Raw genomic sequence first — 25,798 nt, forward strand, 5'->3', positions numbered from 1 at the left:
GAGACGCCGCCCTCGCGGTCAGTGCCACCACCACCACGCCGCCGGCCAGGGGAGGGAGGGGAGCCTTCGGGAGCCGCGCTGGTCCTGCAGAGGCAGGGTCTGAGGCCGGACGCTGCCCCGGAGTGCAGGTGCACCCAGGCACTCATGCCGCCGGTCCCTCCAGGCACCTCCTCGACCCCAGGCAAGTTGGAAGCCTGGGTGAGGAAATGGAATTGGGGCAGAAGCAGGCGGCACAGCAACTGAGAGGGAGTCGTTGCTGAGCGGGAGAGGTGAGCAAGAAGGGGACGAAGGAAAGGGGAGCTGCTGAAGCGGGTATGAGAGAGGCCCAAGGGAGAGAGGAGGCTTGGAGAGAGAAAAAGGATAAGGATAGAGCAGGGGATACTGAGGGAGAGGGGAGGGAAAGAGGTGGAGGAGGGCTAGGACAAGGGGAGCCTAGGGGAAGAGATTACTGGAAGGTGGGGGATCAGGGTGTGGGAGAGGGAGCCAGAGGCTTCCTAGAGAAACAGTTGAGGAGAGATGGAGTGGTGAAGGGGACAAAGAGGGTTCCAGCGCAAGCAGAGCAAAGGGAGGAGCCAGTGGCCAGGAGGAGGATGCACTGGGTGTGAAGTACCTGGTGAGCGCAGCTTGGTCTGGCTGGCAGAGCGGGAGAGGGGCAGGCTCTGTCGGAAGCGGTTCATCCTACTAAAACCCAGGGGCAGCTCCGCCTCCGACATGGTCTCCAGTGACTCAGCTGAGGCGTATGACAGTTTGGCTGCCTGATCTGCCAGCCCAGGCTGGGCTCCCTGAGTGTGGCGCGAGCTGCGGGTCTGCAGGGGCAGGGTGAGCAGACAGGAATCAAGCATGAGCCCCTTGCTCTGCCATTTACCCCCATGAATGCCTGGGGAGCCCCAGCCAGCCTGGGACACACACACACAGGAGTGTCTCCTGGATTGCAGACTCGCTGTGTGGCTGCAGGAGCATTCCCCAACCTCTTGGGGCCTTGGCTTCCCTGGGACACGGAGCAGATAAGGAGTGGGCAAAGGACTCAGGCACCCTGGGAACCAGACAAGAATCCATCTGAGCGGGAGCCATGGGCACGCCTGCTATTTTAAGCTTCTGAAGAACAACAACAACACAAATTTGTCACTGAGGTGAGGAGCAAATTGGGGCATTAGTTCCAGACATTAATTAAGAGGCGGGTTTGTGAGCGGCGAATTTATTCTTGGTGGAGTTCAGAGGGTTGGGTGGGTGTGGGAAGCAAGGCCCAGGAGAAAGTAAAGTAAAAGCTAAGGACCCCTGATCCAAGCTCTGGGAGGTCTGAGCCCTCCCAGAACTGGGCACAAATGTCTTTTTGACTTACGGTGACTGGTAGAACCATCCCAAAGCCAGCTGGACTAGTTTCAAACAGACTACCTGCCTCATACATGCAGCGCACATGCTAAGCCTGGTGTGATCCACACAAGCCTGTGGCCTCTGGGTCAGGCCTCAGCTCCTCCCTGCAAGGCACATGCTGCCCACAGCCAACCAACTTGGCTAGCCTCCCAGAAAGGCCGCCACCAATACCAGCATGGCAGCCCCTTGCCCTGAAGTTACAGCTGAGGGGGATATCTGGCTGGGACTAGGAAAGGGTATCACCTACGGTTCCCTGCCCCAGTGACAGCTGATTACTCTCACCTTGAGAGAGAGGTCACCATGGTTTCAACTGTCCTTACAGCCCTACTTTTGGCTAAAGCCTGGTGCTGTCACTCAGGACCCCAGTCCCTCCCCTCAAACCTGGTTGCTGTCAGAAACTTATTTAAGGGAGAAAGATAATGAATCAGATCTACTTCATTCCATGTTATATACATTATGTACATATATGTATTATATATACATACATTACCAAGAAAAATACGCTGCCCAATTCTATTTTTCTATAAAATCAAGGGCCTATTTTTTACAACAAATACTTAAAACCATTAACACTGGTTATCTCAGGGTTGAGACAGAGCTTTCTCTTTTTATACATTTCTCTGCTGGGTGAGTTTTGCACAATCATAAAATATCACTTTTATAATTTAACAAAAACACAGTAAAAACATCTCTAAAAATGAATCTTTTATTCTCCTCAGCTCCCTCCTTCCCCAAATCCTGATTAGCCCCTAATTAATTTCCATCTTCGTATTAACTCAACTTAATGTTCCAATCGGATTAGCACTCTAGAAAAAGAGCATCTTCCTCTGATGGGCCATGTGCCTAGCTGTCCTCAGAGTGACCTCAAGAGCTTGGGGATGTGTAAGACCAGACTTGGGGACCTCAGGAGGCATCCAGTCTCAAGCACAATGCCTTGACCAGTTGGTGGGCATGAGTCTAGGGAAGAGGGAGGCAGCATAGGAACTGGCCCACCTGGGGGGTGCCTGTGCCCAGACTGGACCAGCTCAGCTCTAGGCTGATCATCTGTGCCAGCCTGTGCCCTCTCTCTCACCTTCAGCCCCTTGGCAGTGTGGGCAACAAGGTCTGATCTGGTGGTCATGGGGTTGCCAGACAACTGGAAGGCCAGTGGTTGCCAGGCTGGTGTAGATGAGGGGCTACAGAATCCAGGCAGAATGAGGCAGCTAGCAGGGATGAAGAGTAGGGGGTGGCCACAGTGCCTGGAGGGCACAAGTGAGGCTGTAAGAAGGTGGAACAGGGGCCAGAATGAAGGGCATCCTAGAGATCCTGCCTAGGGGGCCCTGGAAGAAGAGATGCCCACATTCTCTGCCTTGCCAGTTCCTGTCTCTATCCTGGCCCTATGGGCACCTTTCCATCCTCACAGCCTTTGTAGCAAACCCCCTTGAGAAGAGAGAATGGCTATTAGCACTTCTTTCCAGCCCTGGGTTGAAACAACAGGGTAGAAAAAAAGTGAGACATCCAGAGGGACTTCCTGACTAAAAGAGAGACAGCAGGAGAACAAAACTGTCATTCAGGCAGAGGTCCCCAAAGATAGGAGAGGGACTGCTGTGGGAAGCAGTGAACACCTGTCACTGGAGGTGGTCCAAGGGGGAGCCGATGACTCCTGGTCAGAGATCTGGCAGAGGGAGCCTTGAGTGGGGTCAGACACCCTAGAATCTGAGGCTCCCAAATGCTGTCCACAGATTAGGGCAGAATCACTTGGGAGCTTTCAAAACCACTTTCCAGGACCCCACATTCACTGAATTGGAATTACTGGGGGCTGGGGCCCGGGGTTCAAGAGTTTTGACAAGTTCCCAGGAGATTATGATTTGGGAATCAAGTCAGCATCTGTGATTCTAATAGCTAATGAGGTAAGTCACCACATAAGACTCGCTCTGAGCCAGATGCTGTGCTTAGGACACATGGTATCTCATGTCTTCTATCTTTACCACAATGATGCAGATATTGTTGTTCCATTTCACGGAGAAACTGAGGCCCAGGGGATTATGTAATTTGCCCAGGTCATGGAGCTAGTTAGTAACAGCCTAAAATTTACCACCAGGCCACCTGGCTCCCCAACCCACGCACTGAACTACTACACTCTACTGCTTCTTCCAAAAAGGCTGTGTGTCTGATGCCATGATTCTCTGAGTCAAGGACTTCTTCTCTCTGGGAGAATGCATGCAAATGTGACACTTGGAGCAAGATGACACTTGGGGAGTCAGGGATGGATGCCTCCCACCCCCATCATGATCCTGGAACTTAAAGGCCCAGAGACTCTGAAACATAAGCAGCAGTCTAACTTGGTTCAGTTCTGGGCCTGGGTGTCAGAGAAGATGGAGGAGGCCCTGAGGGTGCTCCCCCAGGCGTCAGCATGATGCCAGAGGAGGCAGACCAGTCTCCAGTTGTGGGTAGTCCAAACTCTCCAGCAGAGGCAGGGAGGCAACCGTCCCTGAGCTGAGCCCTGCACTTGGGCAGCAAGTTTGAGGGCACAGGGCTGTGAGTCTCTTGCCTGGCACTGACCAGCTCCCCATAGTGGACAGTAAGAAAGGGATGAGGCACCCATCCCAGGCACAGGGTCTCCCTGGAAGATGAAATCTGAGTTCAGAGAAGAGGGCCCTCCACAAGATCACAGGGTCCAGGTTCCTGCCTCAGAGCCAGCAGTCTCTCCACAATGGGGTAAATGTCAGGCAGACTCTCATTCCAAAATGCCCCTTGCAGCCTGGAGAAGCATGAGTAGCCCCAGCCCAGATCCCCAGCAGGGCCAAACTCCCATGAGAGATCCATGAGCCCCTGGGAGGCAAACCCAAACTCTCAAAGCAGCAGCCACAGCCTGCAGCCCCACAGCCCACCACCCACGCCAGAATATCCCGTGCAGACCCGCAGCCCTGTACGAAGCATGTGCAGGGAGGGGCAGGGCAGGAAAGCACATGCAGTTGTCACGGAAGCCGAAGCCCACACACTGACCTTGAAACTCCAGTAGTTTGGCTGCTGATGGAAATAAGAGAAGAGATGGTTATGTGGGGGTCTGGGAGAGGAGAATAGGGGCAGACGGGGGTTAGAGACCCTCAGAACTCAGCACTCAGCCTTGGGATATGGGCTCTCCACCCTCCCAGTAGCAGGAAAGAGCAACACCTGGTGCATCCCATTCTCTACTTAGACGCAGGATGGTCCTGAGCAGGCTCTGGGCCTGCTGGTGCGGACAAGAGAGGACAGCTCCAGATGTTTCCAAGCCATGCTTTCTAGTCATAGTAACTCACAGTGTTACAGGTAGGGGACAGCACAGATGACTGATAAAGGCAGGGAACTCATGAGGTAAAGGCAGAGATTAATTGGAGCTTGGGACTCAGAGAAATGGCATCTGCTTGTGGCAGGCCAGGGAAAATTCCCCGGAAGAAGTGGCATTTGAGCTGGGTCTCAATGAATGAGAAAAATGAGCAGCTGGAGATTGGGATGAAAGGCTTGCTGAGCAGAGGGGCAGTATGGGCAAGTGCCCAGGGGCAGGCAAGTGGACTGTGTGTGGAGGGGATCATTGGTGATCCTGTTTGGCTGGAGTGCAGGGCCCAGGAAAGTAGCAGATTAGGCTACAAAGAGGGGGCTAGGGCTAGGTGAGTGGCTTCAATGCTGAGCAAAAGTAGTTCGACTTAACTGGTGGACAAGCAGAAAGCATCTGAGTGAACTGGACCCCAGGAAGGTTGATGAGGCAGAGAGTGGAAGAGGAGGCTGGGGGCCAAGGGCAGGAGGGCCCAATGTAACAGGATGACTCTGGATTCTAGAGAAAAGTGGACAGATGCCAGTCACGTCAGAGTACTGGGCAATGGCTGGGGAGCCCTGGGCAGCGAGGGGAGTTGGAGAGAGAGGGAGCATGGGTAATATCCTGTGGCTGGATGCATGAGAGAGGAGGGCTCCTTGCACCCCTAGAGTAGGGGGCCTCAGCTTCCTTTCCATTCATAATAAGCTGGGGTCACCCTGTCTTCCCTGGAGACCAGAAGGCCCTTCCAGATGGCTAAGGACAAGGAAGGAGGGGCCTGGAGGCTGGACTGGTTCCTGGCAAAGCTGAGGGCACCCTGCTGACCGGTGCTAGCCTCAGGAGGAAGACAGAGGCAGCAGATGGCCTGGTCCTGGGGTGCCTGGCACCAGCAGACAAGATTCCTCAGGCCTCAGAGCTACTGGCAAAGGAGAGGGGCACAGTGGGTCCCTGGTGGGGGAAGGATACCACCCAGGGGTGTCCTGTGATACCTGAACGATTTAATGGCAGAGAGGAGTTGGATAGGGGCTAAGTTGGGGGGCACTGCTAGGAAGGAAGCTTTCCTTGAGTTAGACCTTTGAAGTGGGGGTGATGCCGGGCTAGGGCTGAGAGGAAGAGGTTCATTGTCCAGGGCCATCCCCATCTGAGCCACAATCCCCACCTCTCCTCCCAGCACTGGCTCCATGAGACACAAAATACAGTCACATGCCGGGCAGGGGACAGCAAAGTCTCTGCCCTAGTCAGTGCCTAGAACAATCTATGGACACATGCCACCCCCATGGGTGATCAGGGGTTGTGAGGAGTGGGGCTGGAGTAACAGGCTCTAGCCACAGCTGCCTGTGGCCTTGAGAAGGGGAGGGGTAGCAGAGGGAGAGGACACATTGGGGGCTGGCAGAGCCAGGCAGAGGGCATGGGAAGGTTTATGATGAGAGTCATGTCTGCAGCCCAGTGGTAATGGACAGATCTACAGAGAAGGCTGCTGTCCCCCATATACCACCACCATTACCTGTGTACACATGGCCCACCCACAGCATCCATAACATGCAGGCCCCATGCCAAGCCTCACAGACTCTCAGACATCCCCTGATAAGAACATTGCCACAAACACCCTCAAAGAGTCACAAGCACTTTATGGTCAGAAACAACCCCAGAAACAACCAAAAACTCAGAGACAGAGATATTCATACATCGACCACCCCCATGCATACCCAAGCCAGCACGCCCCACAGGACCCTAACTTGCTCACACACACTCCCACAAACATCACTCCAGTCACAGAAACACAGAGGCACTGACCCAGTCACACACACCCTCCAACATCCCCCATAGTTTAAAAAACACATGGACATATGAATATCATTCACACATATGTATACACACACACACACACACACACACACACACACACCAGCTGCAAAAACCCACCAAGCAGTGCACCTACCGTGTACACATACAAATAGAAAGTCTCATCCTCCCTTCCCCCTACTAGCCAGATCATGGTGCCTCTGACCGCCTGAGCCACGGTACCATGCCTATGATGTCCCAGACATCATATGTGTCAGATAGGCAAACTCCTGACTCAAAAGAGGCAGACAATGCCCCACCCCCACCCAGCCCCCAATGTGAACACGGGATTTAGCATGTGCAGATGGCTGGGGCCCACCTCTTGCCTCTGGGAGGAGACAGGTATAGGCCTGGCTACAGCCACACTGGCTATGTGCTCTACCCGGGCCTGCCTCATGGTCCCTAGGCTGGGCACATCCATGGGGCAGCTAGACCTGGAAGGAGGGGTCGCGAACTGAGGCAAGGGGGGAGGACTGAGTGGCATCAGTGCCACAGGAAAAACCAGCCAAGCCCCACTAGAGGGTAAAGATAGAAGAATTGCTGCCTTTGTGCTCGATGAACTGGAAAGAAGTTGAGATCAGTCCTGGGACTCTTGGCTGGGGCCTGGAGAGCCCACTGAGCAGATCCTGCCCCTCCGTGCTCTCTGCAAAATGGGAAGAACCATCTCCTTTCATACTGGCCCCACCAGGAATGAGGCAGAGCCTCCTGGCAACTCAGTGTCCTTGGATGGGGGAAACCATGGTGGGGAGAGGTTCTTGGGGATACCATCCATCCCTGTTTCTGTCTCTTTCCAGGTGTTCAACCCAGGGACAGCCTTGTATGGTTGAACACAGAAGGCCCTTCTCCAGTTTGCAAAGGTGGGGCTCTCCCCATCCAACTTCCAGAACCTTTACTTCCTCACACTTTTCCTAGTTGTCTTCTCCTCCTGTCCTGCCCAACACAGTGCCTGCTGTACACAGGCTCTCAACAAATACTTGCCCAGGGATGAATACCTATAAAATAGGACCAGCCCACAGGAAAATGGGGGGTGCCTATGAGTACTCCTGTCTGGCACCACTTCCTCCACCTCCTGATACCCAGCGCTGCCCAGCCTTCCGGAATTTCGCAGTACCAGAAACCCCCTGGAAGGAGAGCAGAGGCAGGAAGGGCCCAAGAGAGGTCTGGCTCTCCACCCAAGCGAAAGTCTCCAGTACCAGCGCAAAACTGCCTCCCTCTTCCATACTCAGGGAGGGATCTCACCTTCCCAGAAGACAGTGAGAAGGTGAAGAAAAGACAGGGTGGGGCGGGGGAAACCCTGCCAGGGGTCACCACTCCTAGGGAAGAAGCTTACAGGATCAGTTGCAAAATGAGAGGTATTTTAAGAAGTTAAGATGGAAGCCAATCCCTTTGTAGGGACAAAGCTTTCATAAATGCGGGAGGGGGAGCTTCCCAGGGACCCCAGTAAGCAAGGCAGGGAGTCCTCAAACTCCCTGGCGAGAAGAGGAAACAGTTTCTTCCCTCTGGAGGCTGAAGAGTAACTCCCTCCTTCCACAACCCTAGGCGTCCTAGTGGGATTCTTCCGTTCCCCTGAAGCTGGTCCTTTCTCCCCCAGGCAGGCCGTGGGAGCTTTGGCCCAGCCAGCTGAGGTCTCTCCCCTGCTCTAAGCAGGCGTTCCCTGCAGGATAGGTGAATGCGTGACCCTTCCTTGACCTCCACCCCCCACCCACGACGCACCCAACAGGGAGGGAGGACAGCCAATGGGTCGCACCCCTGCTCTTTAATCCCCTGGCTCCGCGTGCACCGGCGCACACACCCACCTCTCAACTCCTGTGAGCACACGTCCACGTAAACACCCGGCCCCCGGGCTGGCGCTATATACTGTGACCCAGCCGGCGCCAGCCGCCCATCGCGATGCACATGCACGGCCCTCTCCCCAGGTGTGCCCATCTACAGCCTCACCCGCCCTACCCTTTCCCAATGCGGAAAGAATGAGTGTGCATGTGCGTGCGTGTGTGTGTGTGTGTGTGTGTGTAGGGAGGGCTGCGGGACCTGCGCCGCGCCAGGGGTCAGGGCGCACGCCGGAAGGTCATGACTTCCCAAGGCTGTGGGAGGAGGAACCAGCCGCATTTTGGGGTGGGGGCCCGGCCCCTGCAGAAGAATGCGAACGCGGTGGGGGAGGGGAGGGGGCGTTGCTCAGGGATCAGGAACCGCTACAGCCTGCACGCCCCCTATTCCCGGATGGCCCCTCGGAGCTGCAGAAAAGGTCCCCGGATCTCCGTGCCCCTGCCTCCGAGGAACCCGAGGCGGCGACCGGCCCCCGCAACCGCTCGCCCTTACCTGCGGCCACAGGTGTATGCGCTGGGCCCCCAGATCAGCGTCGGGCGGGGTAGGGAGAGCGGCCCCCTACTCCCACCCGCCCTGGCTCTCTCCTCCCCCGGCCGCCTCCGCAGCCGCCGCCGCCGGTGCCCTTTGCTGCAGTGCGAGAGCCGCCGCCGCTGCCGAGCCGGCCCGGGCCCCGGTCGCCCCGGTAACGGCGACTCCACCTGGCGCGGCGCGGCGCGCCGCCGTGCTCATCCTCTCTCCAGCCCCCTCCCCCGGCGCGGCCCCGCCGGCGCAGTCCCGGCGAGGAGCGGCGGAGGCTGGTGGCTGCGTCGCCGCGGTCACCCGATACGCCGGCCCGCCGCCCGGGACTCGGGTTGCAGGAGGGAGGGAAGTTAGACAGGCTTGTGGAAGAGGGGGAGGGGCTGAGGCTTGGAGTCTAGCCTCTGATCCTCTCCCAGGGTCCTCTTCAGGCCCTCACTCCCCAAGGCCTGGCCTAGTGTGGCGGGGAGGAGTGTGTCCTGTGTCCTCACCTGCCACCCTCCGGGGACCTCACAGCCTCTCCCCACCAGGGTCTCAGAGGTGTGCCGCTGCCCTCTCAGCTCTCCCATGGCTCAACTCCCAGTCAAGTCTGGGAGGCCTGTGGTGCCTAATTTTTTCCATGATGGCCTCTGATCCTACTCTGCTGTGTGACTCTGGCATTTGATGAATGTCTCTGGTCTTGCACTTTACAGAAAGGAGCCTCAGACTCAGCCCAGGGGAATGGGAAGTGTAATAAGCACTGAGTTATCAAGTGATGATAAGATCCTGTCTGTGCACAGCCACTTTTCTCTGTAATTACAAAGCCCTGAAGTGAGGGTCCCTTCCAGCTCTCCCCTTTACTCACTCCATCAGAGCAAATTCCAGATGTAGATAGGCCCCGAATCCCATGACCTGGGGCAGCGGAGGGCCCCAAGTCTAGCCTCAATCCTCTCCATCATCCCAACCATAACTAGTCCCAAGACATTCCATCTGGGCTAAGGGCCTTTTTATGTCCCAGGCACAGAGCATCTATCATCTGCCCCATCACCATCCCTGTCCCAGCCCCACTTTGGCCTCCACGTGTACCTGGCCACGCAGGACAAGTCTGTCCCACTTGCCATCCAGCCTTGGAAGCAAATACATCTTTGTTCCCCATAGTGCAGACAAGATGGGGCAGAGAGCCAGAAAAGGATGCAAACTGAATGCCCCGTGAGTGATGTCAGGTGTGCCAATCTGTTCGTAGACTTGAGTTATACTCGCCTAAAACATCTGTGCTCTGGATCCTTGTCATTTCCTAGGCTGTCATATTTTTACTCCTAATTCTCCTTCCAAAAGTTAAGCCTTGCTGCTCCTCTCCAGGGGGAGCAGGGGGTGTGAGGAAGTGCCTGGCACCCCTGCAATCCAGTGGATGCCCTGCCTCTGTACCTTCTCTGCCTCCTACAGCCAAGCACCCTTCCCAGCTGCAACTCTGAGTCTGGCTTCCCTTCCCCATTTGGGCTTCGGATGCCTATTTTTCTCCCATGGCAATGCCCAGGCCTCAGATGCAGCCCAAGCCCAGTCTGAGTGTGCTCCTCTCTAAGCTGAGATCCACCCTCCAATCAGGGAAACTGAGGCTTGATGAGGAATCAGGGGACAAGTTCAGAACAAATGGCTAGATGCCAAAGTCCTCAAAAATTTGAAACTAAGCCTTGAACATAGCCAGAAGGGTGGGAGAGAAGCATCATGAGCAGTTTTGCTGATGGTGAGACATCCGGGGAAGGTTGGGTCTGCTCTAAGATGCAAGAACAGGGTGAGGAATGAGATGATCTACAGGCCTTCAGGTGGGAGGTGGGACTCAATATAGGGTATAAGGGATTCCTGAGACCCAATGGGGTGAGAGTGGGGGTGGTACTCCTGTTTAAAGGAGAAAAGAATCCAAAAATTTCTTTTAAAACCTGAGTATTCCTCCTCAAAAATTTCCTTCCTCAAAGCATTTGGGGAGGTGCTGGTAGGAATTAGGCAATTAGGGGGAGAGTACAAGGCATAGGAGTTTCCTGAAAATGGGGCGCTCCTATATAAGAGAAAGGGATGCAAAATTAAAATCCTGGATATCCCCCCTTCAAAAAATCTCCCCGAAGCCAAACTCCGCCATGGGCTTGGGGGCTGTGGTAGAGGTGGGTGACTCACCTGGGCCGGCTGGCCAGCCCCGGAGGGGGCGGAGTCGCCATGGAGGTGGGAGCAGAGGGAGCTGAGGAGGCACACGGGGTCCACGGTCCAGCCGCCAACCTGTGTGTGCGAAGGGGGGGACACCCCATTAGGGGGAGCGGGCAGGAGCCGCTGGGGGACTGTGACAGGGCAGGGAGGGGTGTTCCTCAGACAAGCTTTGGCAGAGAGCTCACACCGCAGTGGGACCCTACAACACTGGTTAGTCCCTTCCTGAGGTTGGGTCTCTAAATAGAGCCTGTGGTCTGTTTCTGGATGTTTCTCTCCTGTCAGACTGGGGGCTCCCTGAGCCCCCCGGAGGCCCTTTTCCATCAGATATTCTGGAAGCCTTTTCTTCAGTCCTTGACCGCCTCCTAACACGGTCCTCACCTTTCCCTCCTCTAGCTCTTCATCCCCCCTCACCGAAGAGGTCACCTCCTACCTCACAGATACGGGAACCAACCTGCAGGAGTCCTCACCCCATGTGCCTCTGTGGCGACAGCACCTCTTTCTTCCCTGCCACACCAGAGGAAGAAGCTTTCTTCTCCCACCCCCAGGCCATACCTAGAGCTTGAAGCCCATTCCTCTTGATTCCTCCAGGACCTTCTCCCCGTGGTCCTCTTCCCCCTCAGCATCCTCAAACCCATTCACCTTCACTCTTTCCAGACATCTCCTGGGCCAGCACTGTGCTTAGGCACCAAGCATTCCATGGCAAGTGAAATGGCTGTAGGTCCTGCCTACTCACACTGTGAGGGATGGAATGAACGAGTGAATGAAGAAAGGAATGAATTTGTCAGTGGCCGTGCTTTGATTTGTTTACTAAGTATTTACTGAGAACCTATTCTGTCAGCAAACACATCAGACATGACTGAGGCCCTCAAACACACCCATGTCTTCTCTCATAGGTCTGGACCCCTTGAGGCCACCAAACCAGCTTTGCATGTTTTTTGGCCAAACCTCCCCAGACAGGTCTATGGCCAAGAGTCTTGTTCTTTCACCACCTCCAACCTCCTCAGCCCTTGAACGGACATTACCTCATCACACCATGAGAAGTGAGCTCCCCATACCCTCTGGACCATGGATCCTGGCCAGTCCCAGTGGCTGTTTCTCTCTCCTCATCCCTCCTGACGTCTGAAGTGCAGGTGGCCCCCCTGCTGGGCCTTTCTCCTCTTCTTCATGATGCAGATGTAACCAACTCACCCTCTTCCCACCATTGTGAGCCCCCTCCCCTCTCAGATTCCATTCTGCCTTGTGGATGTACTTAGGCCCCAGGGCATTTCTGTCCTGCCCTGGTCACACTCAGCCCTCCTCTGAACCTGTGGTCCCTTCAGAATCATGAGCTGCACACACCGTGCCTAACCAACATTCCTGTGGATGCCCCACCCAGTCTGCAAAATCATCTCCCATGTTTCTGTCCCCCACCCCCGATGTTTCCCTCCCAACCCTGCTTATTTCTCCCCAAGGCACCGACAACTCCTTGTCAACAGGACCTCCTAAGTCCAGGCAGCAAACAAGCCTTGCTCAGTCTTCCCCCCAGCCCTCCAGCCCTTGCCCTTGGTCCTCCCTTGGTCCGCCTCTTCCTCCTCTCCCACTGCCTCGAATCCACTTTTGTCCCCTCCTATTCTCCACCCAAAAAGAACCACAGCCCTCCTAGCCACCACCACCTGGCCCCACTTTTCCAGTCTGCCCCCACACCTCCCAGTACTCCCCATTCTGAGCCTTTAGTGCCAACCAGGTGGGCCTCTGTGCCAGTCCCTAGCCAACTCAGGCCTATGCTTATTTCCCATTTTCCCACCTCCTGAAACAACCTTCTCTTCCTCGATGTCTATTCAGACCCTTTTCATTCTTCTAAGACTAGTTGAGGTACCTCCTCCTCCTGGAAGCCTTCACTGACCAGGCTTGCCCACCTCTAAATCTCTCCCAACACTGTGCCCCCATACTTAACATTAACCATCTTTTTCATCCCATCTAGGTTACATATACCCTGCTCCCACCCAAGCCAGAGCGTATGGAGGGAACCCGCTGCAAGGGGCTCCCTGAGAGTGAGGGCCATATCTCCTTCATCTGCAGCTCTCCCTTTTCCCAGATGGAGCTCTGCTCCCAGGAGGACTCTGGAATTGGGAAAGGCAAAGCCAGATAGAACTGGAGATGACATCAGGGAACAGACATGGTACCAGAAATAAGCCAGTGTTTCCTTGCTCCCTGCAGTGAGGGTATGAGCGGGGACACTCTTTCCCTCTCCCAGCCAGACCAAGCAGTACCTGGAAAGGGGGACAGAGCAAGATAGGTGTGGAAGCAGGGCCTGACACCCCAAGGCTTGATTGAAAGGACCCTGATAGGAGGTACCACCCTCCCTTCATCCCTTTCTCCCAGAGGACAAAACCTGAGTGTCAGCAGCCACCACGGTACCTCACCAATGTGGGACTGTAAGTAGAAGGCTAATCCCAAGAAGGAACTTTTCCTACAGACAAGAAAGCCATACCTGGATGGAGAGATGCATCTAGGAACCCAACAATCTGGGAGAAGTTTGGCCCTGACTCCTCTCTAAGCCTTACTGATGGCGGGAGAGAAACCAAAGCACAGAGAGAGGCAGCCTCTAGCTCAGTCACACAGCGAGTCTTGGGAGAAGGAACCAAGAGAGAGGCAAAAGGCCCCAGAATTCTGGGCTCTGTTCTTGCAGGAGCTGGGGGCACATCAGGTCCAGCCTACAAGGTCTTTCCCAAGGGGCCATATCACAAAGGTGCTGACCCCAAGTGTCTCAACTCCACTGCCAGATGGACCCTCAGGCCCAGAACAGTCAGTCCCCAAGGCTGTCCCCTCCCCTTCCCTACCACTCCCTTGGCCTCCAAGACAGACTTCCAGTCCAACAGCCCAAGTTAAGAGTCCGGTCTCTCTGCGCGATCTTGGGCTCCAAATTGCAAGACTGCAGACAGAGGTCTAAAGGCTGAGCCCCCACCCGCTTCCGAAAAGGCCAATCAGGGCATCCCTCTAACTCCACCTCCCTCTCTCTGCCCCCTGTGCCTCTCAGAAGCGAATGAGCCTGGGGGCAGGGGAGCAAGGGTCAGACCCTCTCCCACCCCAGCCCGCAGCAGGCCCCCACTCACCTGCTCTCGCATCCTGTCCTGCTGGCCCCGCAGAGCGAGGGCGTGCTGGGGGTACTTGCTCTTCAGGTGGTCCATGAAGGCATCGCGCTTGCGGTCGGCATCCGCCTTCTGGAGCCCGCTGAGCGCCTCCAGGCTCTGGGCGGCGATCACCGTGTGCCGCCGCTCCGACGTGTGCACCAGCCCCACGTTGGAGAAGCGCCGGCCCCCGCTGCCCCCGCCGCCCCCGCCCCCCAGGGTCCGGTACTCTCGCGGGTACTCGGCATCGTCCGCAGACAGCATGGGGGGGCTGCTCCGCTCCGGATCTGCGAGAGGGGAGATGGGGCACGGAGGGGTCACTGCGCATCCCTCCTGGGGCTGCCCTTCCCCCACCGGGGCGTTGCAGGAAGGGGCTGGCCTAAGAGAGGGCAAGAGGCGCCCGGGGTGAGGCAGGGGCTACCCACCCCCACCGGGGGTGGAGAGTGAGCCTGGAGGTCCGAAGAAGGTGGGGACCAAGGGCAGGGCCCAGCTTCTTGCCCTTCTTCCGGTGGGTTTGCAGGGATAATGACTACACGTGAGGTTCTGTCCTTTGAGGCCAAGAAGGGGTTGGAAGTAGGGGTCCTGGACACTGTCTAATCACATATCCCACCTGGAGGGAGGGGAGTTTCCTTTTGGATGCCTTCTGAAAGATGTGGAGAGGAGGCTGCACCATCTCCCTATCAAGAACATCTTCTAAGATGAGGTGGGGGTGGGGGAGCTGGCCTCCTCCCTCAGACTAGCATGTCCAGGATACTAGTCCTAAAGGCCAGGGTCAGGAGTTGGCGGGGGGTCAGGGGGCAGGGCTAGGCTCCCCAGAGTGTGGAGCTGAGGTAGAGGACAAGGGCAAAGATCATTCTCGGGGCTTCCTAAGGAGCTGGTAGCCCAGAGTCTGAGTCATAGGGCCCCTTTCCCCTCCCTCCCAGAGACAGACAAATGGACAAACATGAGAGGCTGGGCACAGAAAGGACAGTGAGAGATGGACTGGGGACAAACTCAAAGAAGAAAGCAAGCAGACAGAAGAACAGCTCAAGCCCTCTTCCTGGGACCCTCCCCCACTTCTTTCAGTCTCCTCTCCCAACACACACACACACACACACACACACACACACACACACACACACACACACACAAGTTCAAGGCCTAGAAGGGACACACAGCGGACAAAGAACAGTACAGAAGCAAAAGAAAGAGAAGGCCGGGGGTTGAGGTCCCCACTCAGATTTCGGAATCCCTTCCCCACATGGCCCCAGCCCTGAGCTCCTGGCCTCCCCAGTCCCAGTCCCAATGTTGACTTGCCCACAGCCCAGCAGGGGACAGTGGCTCCAGAGTGTCACCCGTGCCAGGGCTAGGAGGAATTGCTGGGGCTTACCTCAGCCATATTCCTGGGAATAAAGCAGATTGGCCTTCCTTGCTCCCCACTGGGAGACAAACAGTCTCCCTGGCACACCCCCAGCCTCATAATCCACCGGCCTCAAAGCATCACCCCACAAGTGTAGTCTCGGGCTGGGGGCATCTAGCCCCGCAGCAGACACATGCACCCCCATGCGCTGGCCAAGGTGCAGGGCCAGGGACCACTGAGGCAAAAGGGAAGAAGGTGGGGCTACCGGGACCCAGCCAGGGTCCATCCAGGCTGGCCCCTCATCAGCCCCTCTCCACTCATCCCCAGTTCATCAGGCTCGCTGCCAGGCCTCAGTCACTTCCCATCCAACACAAGAGGAAAGAAGAGATTCAGCTGCATTTCAGGAAAAACCACCCCTCACCCAACAAGCGCGTGAGTGCACACACACACACACACACACACACACACACACACACACACACTCCTCCCTGAGCTGTGGCTTGGGCACGTAGACTTGGGGGACAGAGCCCTAGAGAACCCAGAACCTCCCACCAAAAATCAAGCAAAGAGAACAGCCTCTGAGTGCCTGCCTGACTGCCATCATCACGGCCTTCAAGCCTCCCAACACCCCTACTGGGGAGTGTTCCTGTGGCCTCATTTCAGAGATGGGGCTACTGAGGTCAGAGACCTGCCCAAAGCTACAGTGAGTGGCAGAGGCCAGATCTGACCCTAATTTCCGTTAGGCTCACCTTATCCCTTCCCACCCCATTTCCTCACCAGAGGACAACTGTTTACTGATGGGACAATGACAGCACCACGTGGGACTGGGTGCTCTTCCTTGTTTACCTGGTGCTTCCACACCCTGGCGCTAGGTCTGGGGTTCCTCCTGCATCCCTCCCTCGGCTCCCTCTCTCCACAGTCACCACCCTCTGTTGTGCTCCCCAAAGTGAAGTCCAGATAAACAAGAGATGACCTTGGGAGGAACAGTGTTTCAGAGTTTCATAGTTCCCACCTTTATTTTCTTAAGGATGGGAAAAACCCCAATGGAAGGTTCAACCATTGATTTCATGGAGATCATTCCTTGGGATGGCTAGGGAGATACGGTTTCCTTTTAAGTAAATTTATTTATGCTCAAATGAAAAACATACTGAATTAAAACAGTGCACAGGTTCCCTGATATGGAAAAAATTCTTGAAGATGGCCCCTGGCTGAAGGCCATCTTCACAGGAGCCAGTCACTGCCCTTGAGGAGCTGGTGGCAGCCCAGGGTGGCCAGTGAATGGCTGAAAGGGAGTGACCTGAATAATCGTCTGGGGGAAAGAGGGGCCAGGATGGGGCTGCTCCGGCGCTGGAGAAATAGCTGCAGAGTCAGGCGACTGCCCCCTGTAACCCCGAACCTCCTTCTTCCACTCACCCTCACCACCAGCTGGAGGTACGCAACCTCACTGGGAGAGGAGGAGACCCTCCATGGCCAAGGGCCCTGGGCACTCTGTAGCCCTCTCTTTGCCCAGGCAGGGGACAATGCTGCCCATGGCCTTGCTGTTGCAACCCTGGATCTAGAGTCCAGCCCAGTGTGCCTGAGCCAGAGGGGCCTCTCCCCTTGTGCCAGACAGCCAGGCTCATGCCGCCCTCCTAGGGCTCTGGACACTCATAGAACCTTGGGACAGTTTCTCCAGTTCTCATCCGCCCTCCTGCCCTCCTGGACCCCCTAGAGCTTTTCATCCCCACCCCCACCACTTCCTTCCCTGGCTTCTAGGGGGAGAGCTCAGTGAGTCTGGGGTGGGGCACACAGTGTGCCTGTCTGAGGCAGTCAGGGACTGTGAGGAGGTCCAGGGGTCACCCCAGATCTCCCAGGTAGATTACAGGGGCAATACGGAGCTGGCAGGGAGGGGTCCAAGCTACCAGAGCAGGCAGCAGGGAGGGCGGAGAATTAGCTGCGGACAGTGGCCGTGTGCTCGCAGCCCTATTTATGACTGCAGTCCCATAAATCTCACACAGGCAGCCAGGCAGCAGTGGTAAGGGGCCTGCTGAGCAGGTCTGAACAGAGTGGAGCAAGAACTGACTCCTCCCTGCCTCCTTGAGGTCAGGGCTCAGGTGTCCAGGCATTGGTGGAAGGAGGGGCTGGAGTGACACAGGAGCTGGACTCTGGGGGGGTGGCAGAGAGAGGGGAAGGGGCAGGAGAGACAGCCTGTTATCTCTGTGGGGAGGAGGGAAAGAAGGGCTTTGATTTGAAAAGCCTTAGAATCTCTGTAAGAACATTCTAGATCCTTGGCTTTATTTAACAAAGCCAGAAACCGGGCTCTGGGAAAGAGGAGAGGCACCTGCATAACCCAGGTGTCCTAGCTCCTGCTCTGTGCATATTGCATTCTTTTCTGCAGAGCCCCAGTGCACTGGGAGGACTGGCCTGGGCTTCTGGGTAGGGGGGCCATCCTGTTGCCCTTGGGAGGAGGCCTATGGGGGCTCTGAGGGCTCAGGCATGACTTTATCTCCTTGAATCAACCCCGAGCACTTGAGGACAGAGCATTGGGAGGAAAAAAACCCATGCCAGAGATACCCTGGGTTTAGAGTCAGCTCCTTCCCTGAGAGAACCCAGCATAGCCATTCACTTAGTTATCCATTCAGTCCACAAGTCTCTTTCCTCTCAGAGCCTGAAGGCACTAATCTGTAAAATGGGGGTGTTAACCTTGGAACCCTGCCCCTGAGCACTGAGTGAGAAGCTGACAAGACAATGGAGAGGAAGGTACATTCTTGTGAATTAAGGACTTCCCTGGCACATGGGCTGTTGAGCCCTAGCAGGACAGCCTTCCCTTACCCGTGCATCTGCTCTAGCCACCACCAAGACCTCAGGGCGGCCCTGACCCTTCCCAGACTGAGCAGCCCAGTGAAAAGCCCAGAGATCGATTCCAATCTAGCAAGCAGCAGGTTCTGGGCACTGTGGCCCTGAGCAAATCGATGCTTCCTGTTCAGCAACAGAGGAGTGGTGGGGGATCCATCCGGGCAGGGGTCTGGAGGGAGGGTAAGGGGACAGATGGGACAGGCAGGCCTTGAGGGGGTAAGCAGGGCTGGTTCTGCTGGAGCAGGGACATGGGAATCGCAGGACTCTGAGGTGGAGTGGCAGAGGCAGGGAGCTCTGAGGGAAGGGGAGGATGGGGAGGTCCTGGAGAGGGAAGCAGAGCTGGGGTACACTGAGGGAGGAGCATTGGGATTGAACCCCTGAGTGAAGGGGGTTCAGGGAGCCAGGGAGGTAATTTGGGGCTGGAGGATTGGATGTCTCTCCTAGGCCTCTCAGTGTGCAAGGCCAATCATGATTTTTGAGTCAGAGATTCAAGCTCCAGGGAAGATCCAGGGTACTGAGGAATCCAGCTCAGAATGAGAGGAAATGAAGGCTGGGGAAGGGGGGCTCTGGTCACCCTCAGCTCAACCTTCCCAGCCTGGGCAACAGTGAAGAACACTGCCTGAGGCGGGAGTGACCGGGAAGAGATAGGCGCCCCCCAGTGGCCAGCTGAGGGTAAAGGTGCAGCTGCTTGGGAAGAAAGCGACATTGTTATTTGTTCCACCAATTCCAATTTCCATGCTTATTTATGAGCCTGCTTTATTTTTATCCTCCACTGAATTATTTTACATGACATCACTGTAACTCATGATGAGCATTAAGGTCTCCACGTTTTAGTGACACTGTCTCACAAGCCTTCAAGCCCATCCCCATCTGGTGTCTTGACCCCCAATGTCATCGTCTACTGTCCTCTGGCTGCACTGAGCAACAGTCACGCATGACATCATCAGAAGAAGAGAATGTGGGAAAGAGGAAGCGGAGGGAGAAGGAAGAAGAGGAGGAATGGGGGAAAGTAGGCAGAAGAGTGAAGCCACAAGCTGCAGAAAAAAAGAGGTCTCTCTGGGGCCCCTGGCTGTGAGGACCTGAGCTCAGGACCTGGAGTTCAAGTCCCTATCTCCCTCTCCCCAAAGACAGAGAAGCTGGGAAAGGTCCCTCCCTTGGGACCCTAAGAGGCCTCACAGGGTTGCCCCCACCATGGCCTGAGCAGGTCCCTGGGGCTAGATCCCAGTGAGGTCCTCAGGCAGGGCAAGAGGAGGGGTGCAGGAGATTGCTGGAAGGGTGGGGGGCCTGGTTCAGACCCTGAAGTGCCTTGCTCCCTACACCCACACATGCTTTAACACATGCAGCTTGAGGCTCCCCCACTCCTCCCATTTGCAGCCAAAGCAAGAGGCCCCCAAGTCGCCCAGGAGGAGCCCCGAGGCGACTGCCACCATCAATTGTGCCTGACAATTCCATCTTGCTGGGTGCCTGCTGCAGTCAGAAAGCACATGGTGCTGGGAGGTCAGAGGCCAGAGGCCAGAGATCAAGCTGGGCAGAGGCTCCAGGAACCAGGATCAGGTGAGGTAATGCCCTCCCCTCTGTGAAGGAATTGATGTCTCCATTTTTGGGGACCCCTGGCTCTGTGCTCCTTGTGTGCACATGCCCCTCAGCCCTGCTTTCCGTCTGTGGGTCCTTGGAGCAGAAGCCCATCTGTGTCTGTTTTCTAAAACCATCTTTCCCGCCCCAAACCACAGCAACCAAAGTCATTTTCCGGGCAATTGCCTTTCTGTAAACATTCCTGTGTAATATCCCCCCAAATTGCTAATGCCCAGCGCCCTGTTGAGTCTCCCTGTCACTTCAACCAGTGCCTCCGAGGTGGGGGCGGGCAGTGGGAGGACGGGTGATGGGAGGGGAGGAGGCAGCTGGCCTGAGGGGTGAGGACAGAGTTCCATGTCCAGTTCCAGGCAGAGAGGGGCGGAAACCCCCACATCTGCCTCCCACGTTTCCCCATTCCCCACCAACGCCGACTGTCAGGCCACCTCAGGAGAGCCTGTCTGGGCCAGGTGAGGAGACAGGAAGAGAAGAAAGGGAGCTGACTTGAAAGCATGTGGGAGGTGGTCAGACAATAAAGGTGATTTCCTGGTAACTGGGAACGGTGGCACTAAAGGGACAGGGGCAAGACCAGGCAAACTGCCATCAGTGGGTCCTAGGGAAGGCCAGCATCCCTCCCCCGAGGTGTGAAAGGGGGGACAGAGAAGTGGGAAGAAGCCAGGTGGAGCCCACCCCCCAGGATGGACCACTCCCTGGGCACTGCGGTGGTGAGGGAACTTGGGCAAGGCAGGAGGGTGTCAGAGGCAGGGCAACCCTGGGCTGGTGGCACACTTGATGCTCCCTCCCCCACCCTCAGCACTGATCTACGGAGCCCAGTGGGGAAGGGCCTCAGGCAGGATGATTAAACGCAGCAAGGGAGGCTGAGTGATGTCATGAGTCACTGTGTGGACTCCCTTCCCCAGGGATGGGGCGCAATGGTGGGTAGTAGAGCTGTGGCCTGTGACCCCTGGTCTCTTCCACCCTCATTCCCAGGGAGCTCTGCTCCCCCTGCGTTCTGGGAAGCTGGGCATCTAGATTCAGGTGGGGTGTGGGGCAGGGGCCACAGAGCCCACAAGGAAGAGCCAGGAGGCAGGGGATGGGGGTGCCAGGCACTGCCAGTCACAACTTCATGCAGGCAGAAAAACACAAACCAATTGGCGCAGATTTAAAACCCACCGAAGGCCACTTAGTTGGTAAACGAATTAGAATCTAATTAAGGGACCTCGTCAGGGCTGAGGGAGGGAGAGCTCACCTGCCTGGAAGGAGCTGCTAGGAGGAGCCTGGCTCTCAGCTGCTCCCAGCGGAGCTTCTGGGGCCTTCCCCAGGGAGAGAGAATTTGAGAAAGAGAGGGTTTGGGCTCCCTGGGGGTCAGGCAGTGTTGCCCCAGCCAGATACTTCCTCTGCCATCTCTTCCTTCTCACCCATCCCCAGGCTGACTCTTCTGTCTACTTGCTCACACTGGGGGCACCCTGAGAGCAGGGCCTCTTCCTTCAGACTGGGCACATCCCAGGGCCCCTGTCTCCTCCCTCAGATGGGGTATATTCCCAGGGCAGAGCCTCTGTCTCCCTCCACAGACCGGGTGCAACCCTGGGGTGGGCCCATGCTCCCCCCATCAGACTAGGGGCTCACCTAGAACAGAGCCTTATCACCCCCTCAGCCTGGGCACTCCCTAAGGGCAGGGCCTGAGCCTCCTCTCTGAGAGGCACTGGGGCAGGGCCTCTGTTTACCTCAATAGATTGGAAGTTCCCTTAGAGCAAGATCCTCATCTTTTCCCTCAGACTGGAGGCCTCCTTGATGGCAGAGGTGCCATTCCTTGATAGCAGAGGTGGTCTTACAGGACAGAACTGCGTGAGCTGAGGAAATCCGCAAGCCACCTCGAGTGGGGGTAGAGGGCTGGGGACAGTCAAAGATGCCAGGCTTGCCTCGGTGCCATCTCCGCCAGCTGCTCCCCTAGGCCCTGCGTGTCTGTGGACTCCTTGCTCCCTTGCCCCTGCCGCCCTCTCCCCCTACCCTCCAAATCCTCAGAGCACACACCCAGCAGCCCTCTAGCCCCGGCGGTGAGGCCTCTCTCCCCTGGTCTCTTATCTCTTAGGCAGGGAGGTGTGATGTTTCAAGACTGTTCTGTTTATCCCTGCCTGAGTCTTGAAAACCATGCTCTGCTCTCCCTCTAGCCAAATGCCTTTCACAGGAGGTAAACCAAGTCCCAGAGAGTAGGGGGCAGAGTCAGAAATGGAACCCAGGCATCCTGGCCCTGGGGACAAGGATATTTCCATTCCACTATGCCACTTCCCAGAAAGCGATTGCCAGGAGAGCCCCTCTCCAGGCCCCAGGCCCCAGGAGGGCATAGACTAACAAGGTCCTTGGGAGGAATCAGCAGCAATGTGCAAAACACGCCAGGGCACCCTGGGCCCAAGAGAGAAGCGCTGTGGGTCTCACCTGCTCACTACCCCAGGTGCCCACCCCAGCCCAGTGGGATGCTCACCACACAGAAATCAGGGTCCTTTCTGGGATCCTGACCACACTCCTCTGACAAGACCTCCCCCCCTCGCAAAAAAGCCAACAAGCCAGCCCCCTGGCCAGAATTTCAGATATATAACCCTCCCTCCTCTCTCTGCACCATCCTCCAAGCAGGCAAAGCTATAACATACCAAAAATCACTGAATTTGGGAGTGAGAAAGCTTTGTCCAAACCCAGCTCTGCCACTGACTAGTTAGTTGTGTGACCTTGAGCAGGTCAGCAGCCTCTCTGAGACTCAGTCCTCTCATTTGTTTAAAAAAAAAAACGAAGCACTACTAACATTGAGCAGATGGGTGTGCAGGTTGTGCACTGCACAAAGGCAAAGGCCTAGGAGTGGGGACAGCTCCTTCCTGATCTGCCCCATTGCCTGATTTCCTTTCATTCTGCTGTCAGAGTTTTATCAGACCCAGGACAGTAGGGTTTTGATTCTTTGCTACTGATGAAGATCTGGCTAATTGGCTTCTCCAGGAAGGGAGGGGGCAGAGATGCAGAGGGGAGCATGTCACCCCCAGTCTGAAGCCATTGCTGCAAAAGCTGGGAACAGCCCTGGCATGTGCCCACATGGCACCGCGTTAGCAAGCTAACTCCTGCACGGCATCTCCACAGTCACGCGCCCAGCAAAGGTGTCCTGTCAGCTCTACATCTCCTTGGAGAGGCAGCAGAGAGTAACAGAGGCCGGGAGGAAGGGAAGGAGCAAATGCAAGAGGGTGGGGAGGGAGGGAGGCAGGCGCCTGTCCTCCCAGCTCTGCCACCACTCTGAGGAGGCTGCCAGAGCTCCATCTCTCCCAAGGGCCACCGAAGCCTCAGGGTACTATGGCCAGGGCAGTGGGTGTGGGCAAAGGGACCTTCCCATGCCCCTAACCACCTCAGGCTGAAAGCAGACCTCGGGGGAGGCACCTTGTTCCCTGGAGAGAGACCACAGTCTGTTGGAAGTGAGGGGTGGGAGCCCCCTGTCTCACCCCAGGGAGGTGTCTGGACCAAGTATTCATCAAGCGCCCCCCAGATGTGCGGCAGGAGCCTCAGCCCTGCCAGACGTCTGCCCTCCCCCCACCACCCCACATCCTCAGCCATCCCACACTGGGTCAGGCTCTCTAGGAGGCCTCTTCTCTGCCAGCACCCAGGTGGCTCCCTCGGCCACCACCACAATCTGGGTCCCGGTGCCTCCAGATTCCAAGCACATGCTAGTCACTTCAGAACATGCTTAAGCTCACCCACACTTCTACTGTGACACCTGTGCACCATGACGCACTCCCATGTGCCCAGCACGTGCTCACCAAAATGTACCCAGTCACAAACTGCCTCACCAGCACCCCCCATAGGCATCTACATTGGGCCCAACTTGAACTGGGATCACCACTCATGCCACCCTGACTCAGCACCCTGCCATCTTAGATGCCCTCTGGGCAGACAGTGCACTGAACCCATGAACACACATCATGTACACTTAAGACCCCCCCCCCACAGACTGCAGTGTGTCTGGAGGCTTCCTCAAGGGCCAGGTCAATGCATCTCCAGTTTGGGGTGCAAGGCAGTGGGGACCCCACTTGCCCATCCTGAGTCCAGCTATGCCTTCTCAAGGGAAGCACCTTCCTTGGCCCCACTCCTCCTTTGCCAAATTCAGGGTTTCCTTGCTGGAGTGTCTACTTGAAAGTGTCTTGAAAGAGAGGGATGGGCCCGTTGATCCCAAGGCCACTCTGCTCCGACCAGCGTGTAGCCAATGAGGTATCGCCAAGGACTGAGATGCTCCTCTCAGACCTGGGCACCCCAGCTCTTGTTCTGCCTCTGCAGGTCCTCAGCCTCCTCCACCAGGGCGAGCGGTGGTAGTTCTTTGACCTATTTCCACTTGCTGCTGGAGCGGGAAGGACAGGGCTGATGGGCTCCGAGGCTTAGCCCTCACTGAACGGGTTAATGGCCCTACTGCCGGCAAGCCTACAAGGAGCAAACAATCTGCCTCCCATTATTTTCTCTCCCCAGGGATGACACGGTTAGCACCTGGAGAGACCCTGGTGGACGGTGGAGGAGGGAGTCCAGAGAATGCAGGAGGTGACTCTGGGAGTTCCCCGCCTGACCACTGGGTCCAGACTGGCCTGGGGAGCCTGATCAGACACCAGGGGCATCTTTTCAGAAGTTCTCCCCATTGTCTAACCTGAACCTTCCCACCAAAGCAGGGTCTGAGAAGGTGGGACACAGGCTGGAAGGCAGGGGAGCGATAACCATTCTTCCCTTCCACCTGTAAGACTCAAAGACTCCAGCCTTCTTTTCTCAGGTAAACCCACCCATCCACCTGGAGCGACAAGGTTTCAGCGCAGCCCCAGGCTCCTGAACTCGAATCTTCTCTGATGCTGTGGCAAACGCGGGCCAGCTATGAACGATACCCCTCCTGAATAATCCCCATGCTGGAAACAGTCTATTCCTCATTGAATTCTCAGAGACACCTTGTGGGGTCGCTCTCTCCCATTTTACAGGTGAGGAAGCAGAGGTTCAGAAAGGTGTTCGTTGTCCAAGGTCAGAGTTGGTAAGTGGAGGACCAGTGGGGGTTCTCAGCTCAGATCCCCCCTCTTTCCCCTGCTGTCCCTGAGGAACATGCGGATTCTGCTACCAAGGCACCCCTGAGTCTTCATCCAAGCCATTGGGCAAGAGCCCCTTGGGTCCCCTAGTCTGTCCAAGGCCCTGAGAAGGGAACACTCAAACCGCCCTCCTCCCCAGCGAAGCACAGAGACCCTCAGCCCCCTCTTGGGGGAGGCCCAACACGGGCAGAGCCAAAGGGACTCCCCGCAGGCGGGGCTGAGACGCCGAGGGGGCGGGGCCCCGGGGCCCAGGGGGGATGGGGCGCCGCAGTCCTGAAGGAACTCCGGGAAGCTGGCTTTCCCCAGGCCCTCCTCACACCTCAGCTGGGTACAGAGCCCTCACAGTCCCTGCCGCAGGCTCCGCCCAGACAGGAGAATTTCAAGCCCTCCCTATTTCAGGACCACCAGCCAGCCAGGGCTTGGACACCTCCAGGAACAGAGAACTCATCACCTCCAAGGCATCAGTCATCTTGTGGGGCTCTTCCTTCCTCAGGATGAGCCAAGGTCTGCAGCCTTCCCTTCAGAGCAGGGTGGAGGCTCCTGAACCCCAATCTTCTCTCCAGAGCCCAGCATCACAGGTCTTCCCTTCTGTGGCCCAGTTTCAGCCCCCAGCCACCTGCCCTGCTCTCTGTTGGGTGAGCCCCATGTTGTCACCACCCCTCTTGGTGGCCTTCAAAACTGCTCCAATCATTCACATGAGGTCTGAGCAGCCCAGATGACCCCTCTCTGCTTCTGCCCTCGCCAGTCCTTCTCTTGCTCCCAGCAGGTGTGGCAGGGGAAACAAATGCCCAGGGCATACCCAGCCCTGCTCTGGGACCAGAGTGTATCTTCCTTGCCCTCTGCTCCTAACTTTCAGGCCTCCCCTGACCTTGGG

General features: G+C 56.6%; 1 protein-coding gene and 1 long non-coding RNA gene across 21 annotated transcripts in view; one reads left to right on the plus strand and one right to left on the minus strand.

Annotated features, from left to right (window-relative positions):
• On the plus strand, window positions 1-25,633 carry LOC118934740 (uncharacterized). Of its 2 annotated transcripts, XR_005033582.2 has the most exons (5): window positions 1-269; window positions 936-1,130; window positions 19,649-19,828; window positions 24,332-24,822; window positions 25,324-25,633. It is a non-coding gene; the product is annotated as an uncharacterized LOC118934740 (long non-coding RNA). The 2 variants fall into 2 exon arrangements; XR_008997368.1 differs by lacking the exons at window positions 19,649-19,828; window positions 24,332-24,822; window positions 25,324-25,633 and adding an exon at window positions 11,387-11,626.
• The window catches only part of SRCIN1 (SRC kinase signaling inhibitor 1), a 66,253-nt gene that overhangs the window by 25,470 nt on the left and 14,985 nt on the right, over window positions 1-25,798 (minus strand). For 7 of the 19 annotated variants that reach the window (XM_057501419.1, XM_057501414.1, XM_036930467.2 and 4 more), the window contains 5 exons: window positions 14,086-14,387; window positions 10,967-11,065; window positions 4,357-4,380; window positions 912-1,033; window positions 611-806 (listed from right to left, as the gene is read on the minus strand). In XM_057501419.1, the coding sequence (XP_057357402.1) occupies window positions 611-806; window positions 912-1,033; window positions 4,357-4,380; window positions 10,967-11,065; window positions 14,086-14,387 (743 nt within the window). Of the gene's footprint in view, window positions 1-610; window positions 807-911; window positions 1,034-4,356; window positions 4,381-8,797; window positions 8,911-10,966; window positions 11,066-14,085; window positions 14,388-25,798 lie in introns of those variants that run through there. The other 12 variants (XM_057501416.1, XM_057501417.1, XM_036930476.2 and 9 more) reach the window with 7 other exon arrangements.

This window comes from Manis pentadactyla, chromosome 4 (assembly GCF_030020395.1).
Source record: "Manis pentadactyla isolate mManPen7 chromosome 4, mManPen7.hap1, whole genome shotgun sequence".
Lineage (NCBI taxonomy): Eukaryota > Metazoa > Chordata > Mammalia > Pholidota > Manidae > Manis > Manis pentadactyla.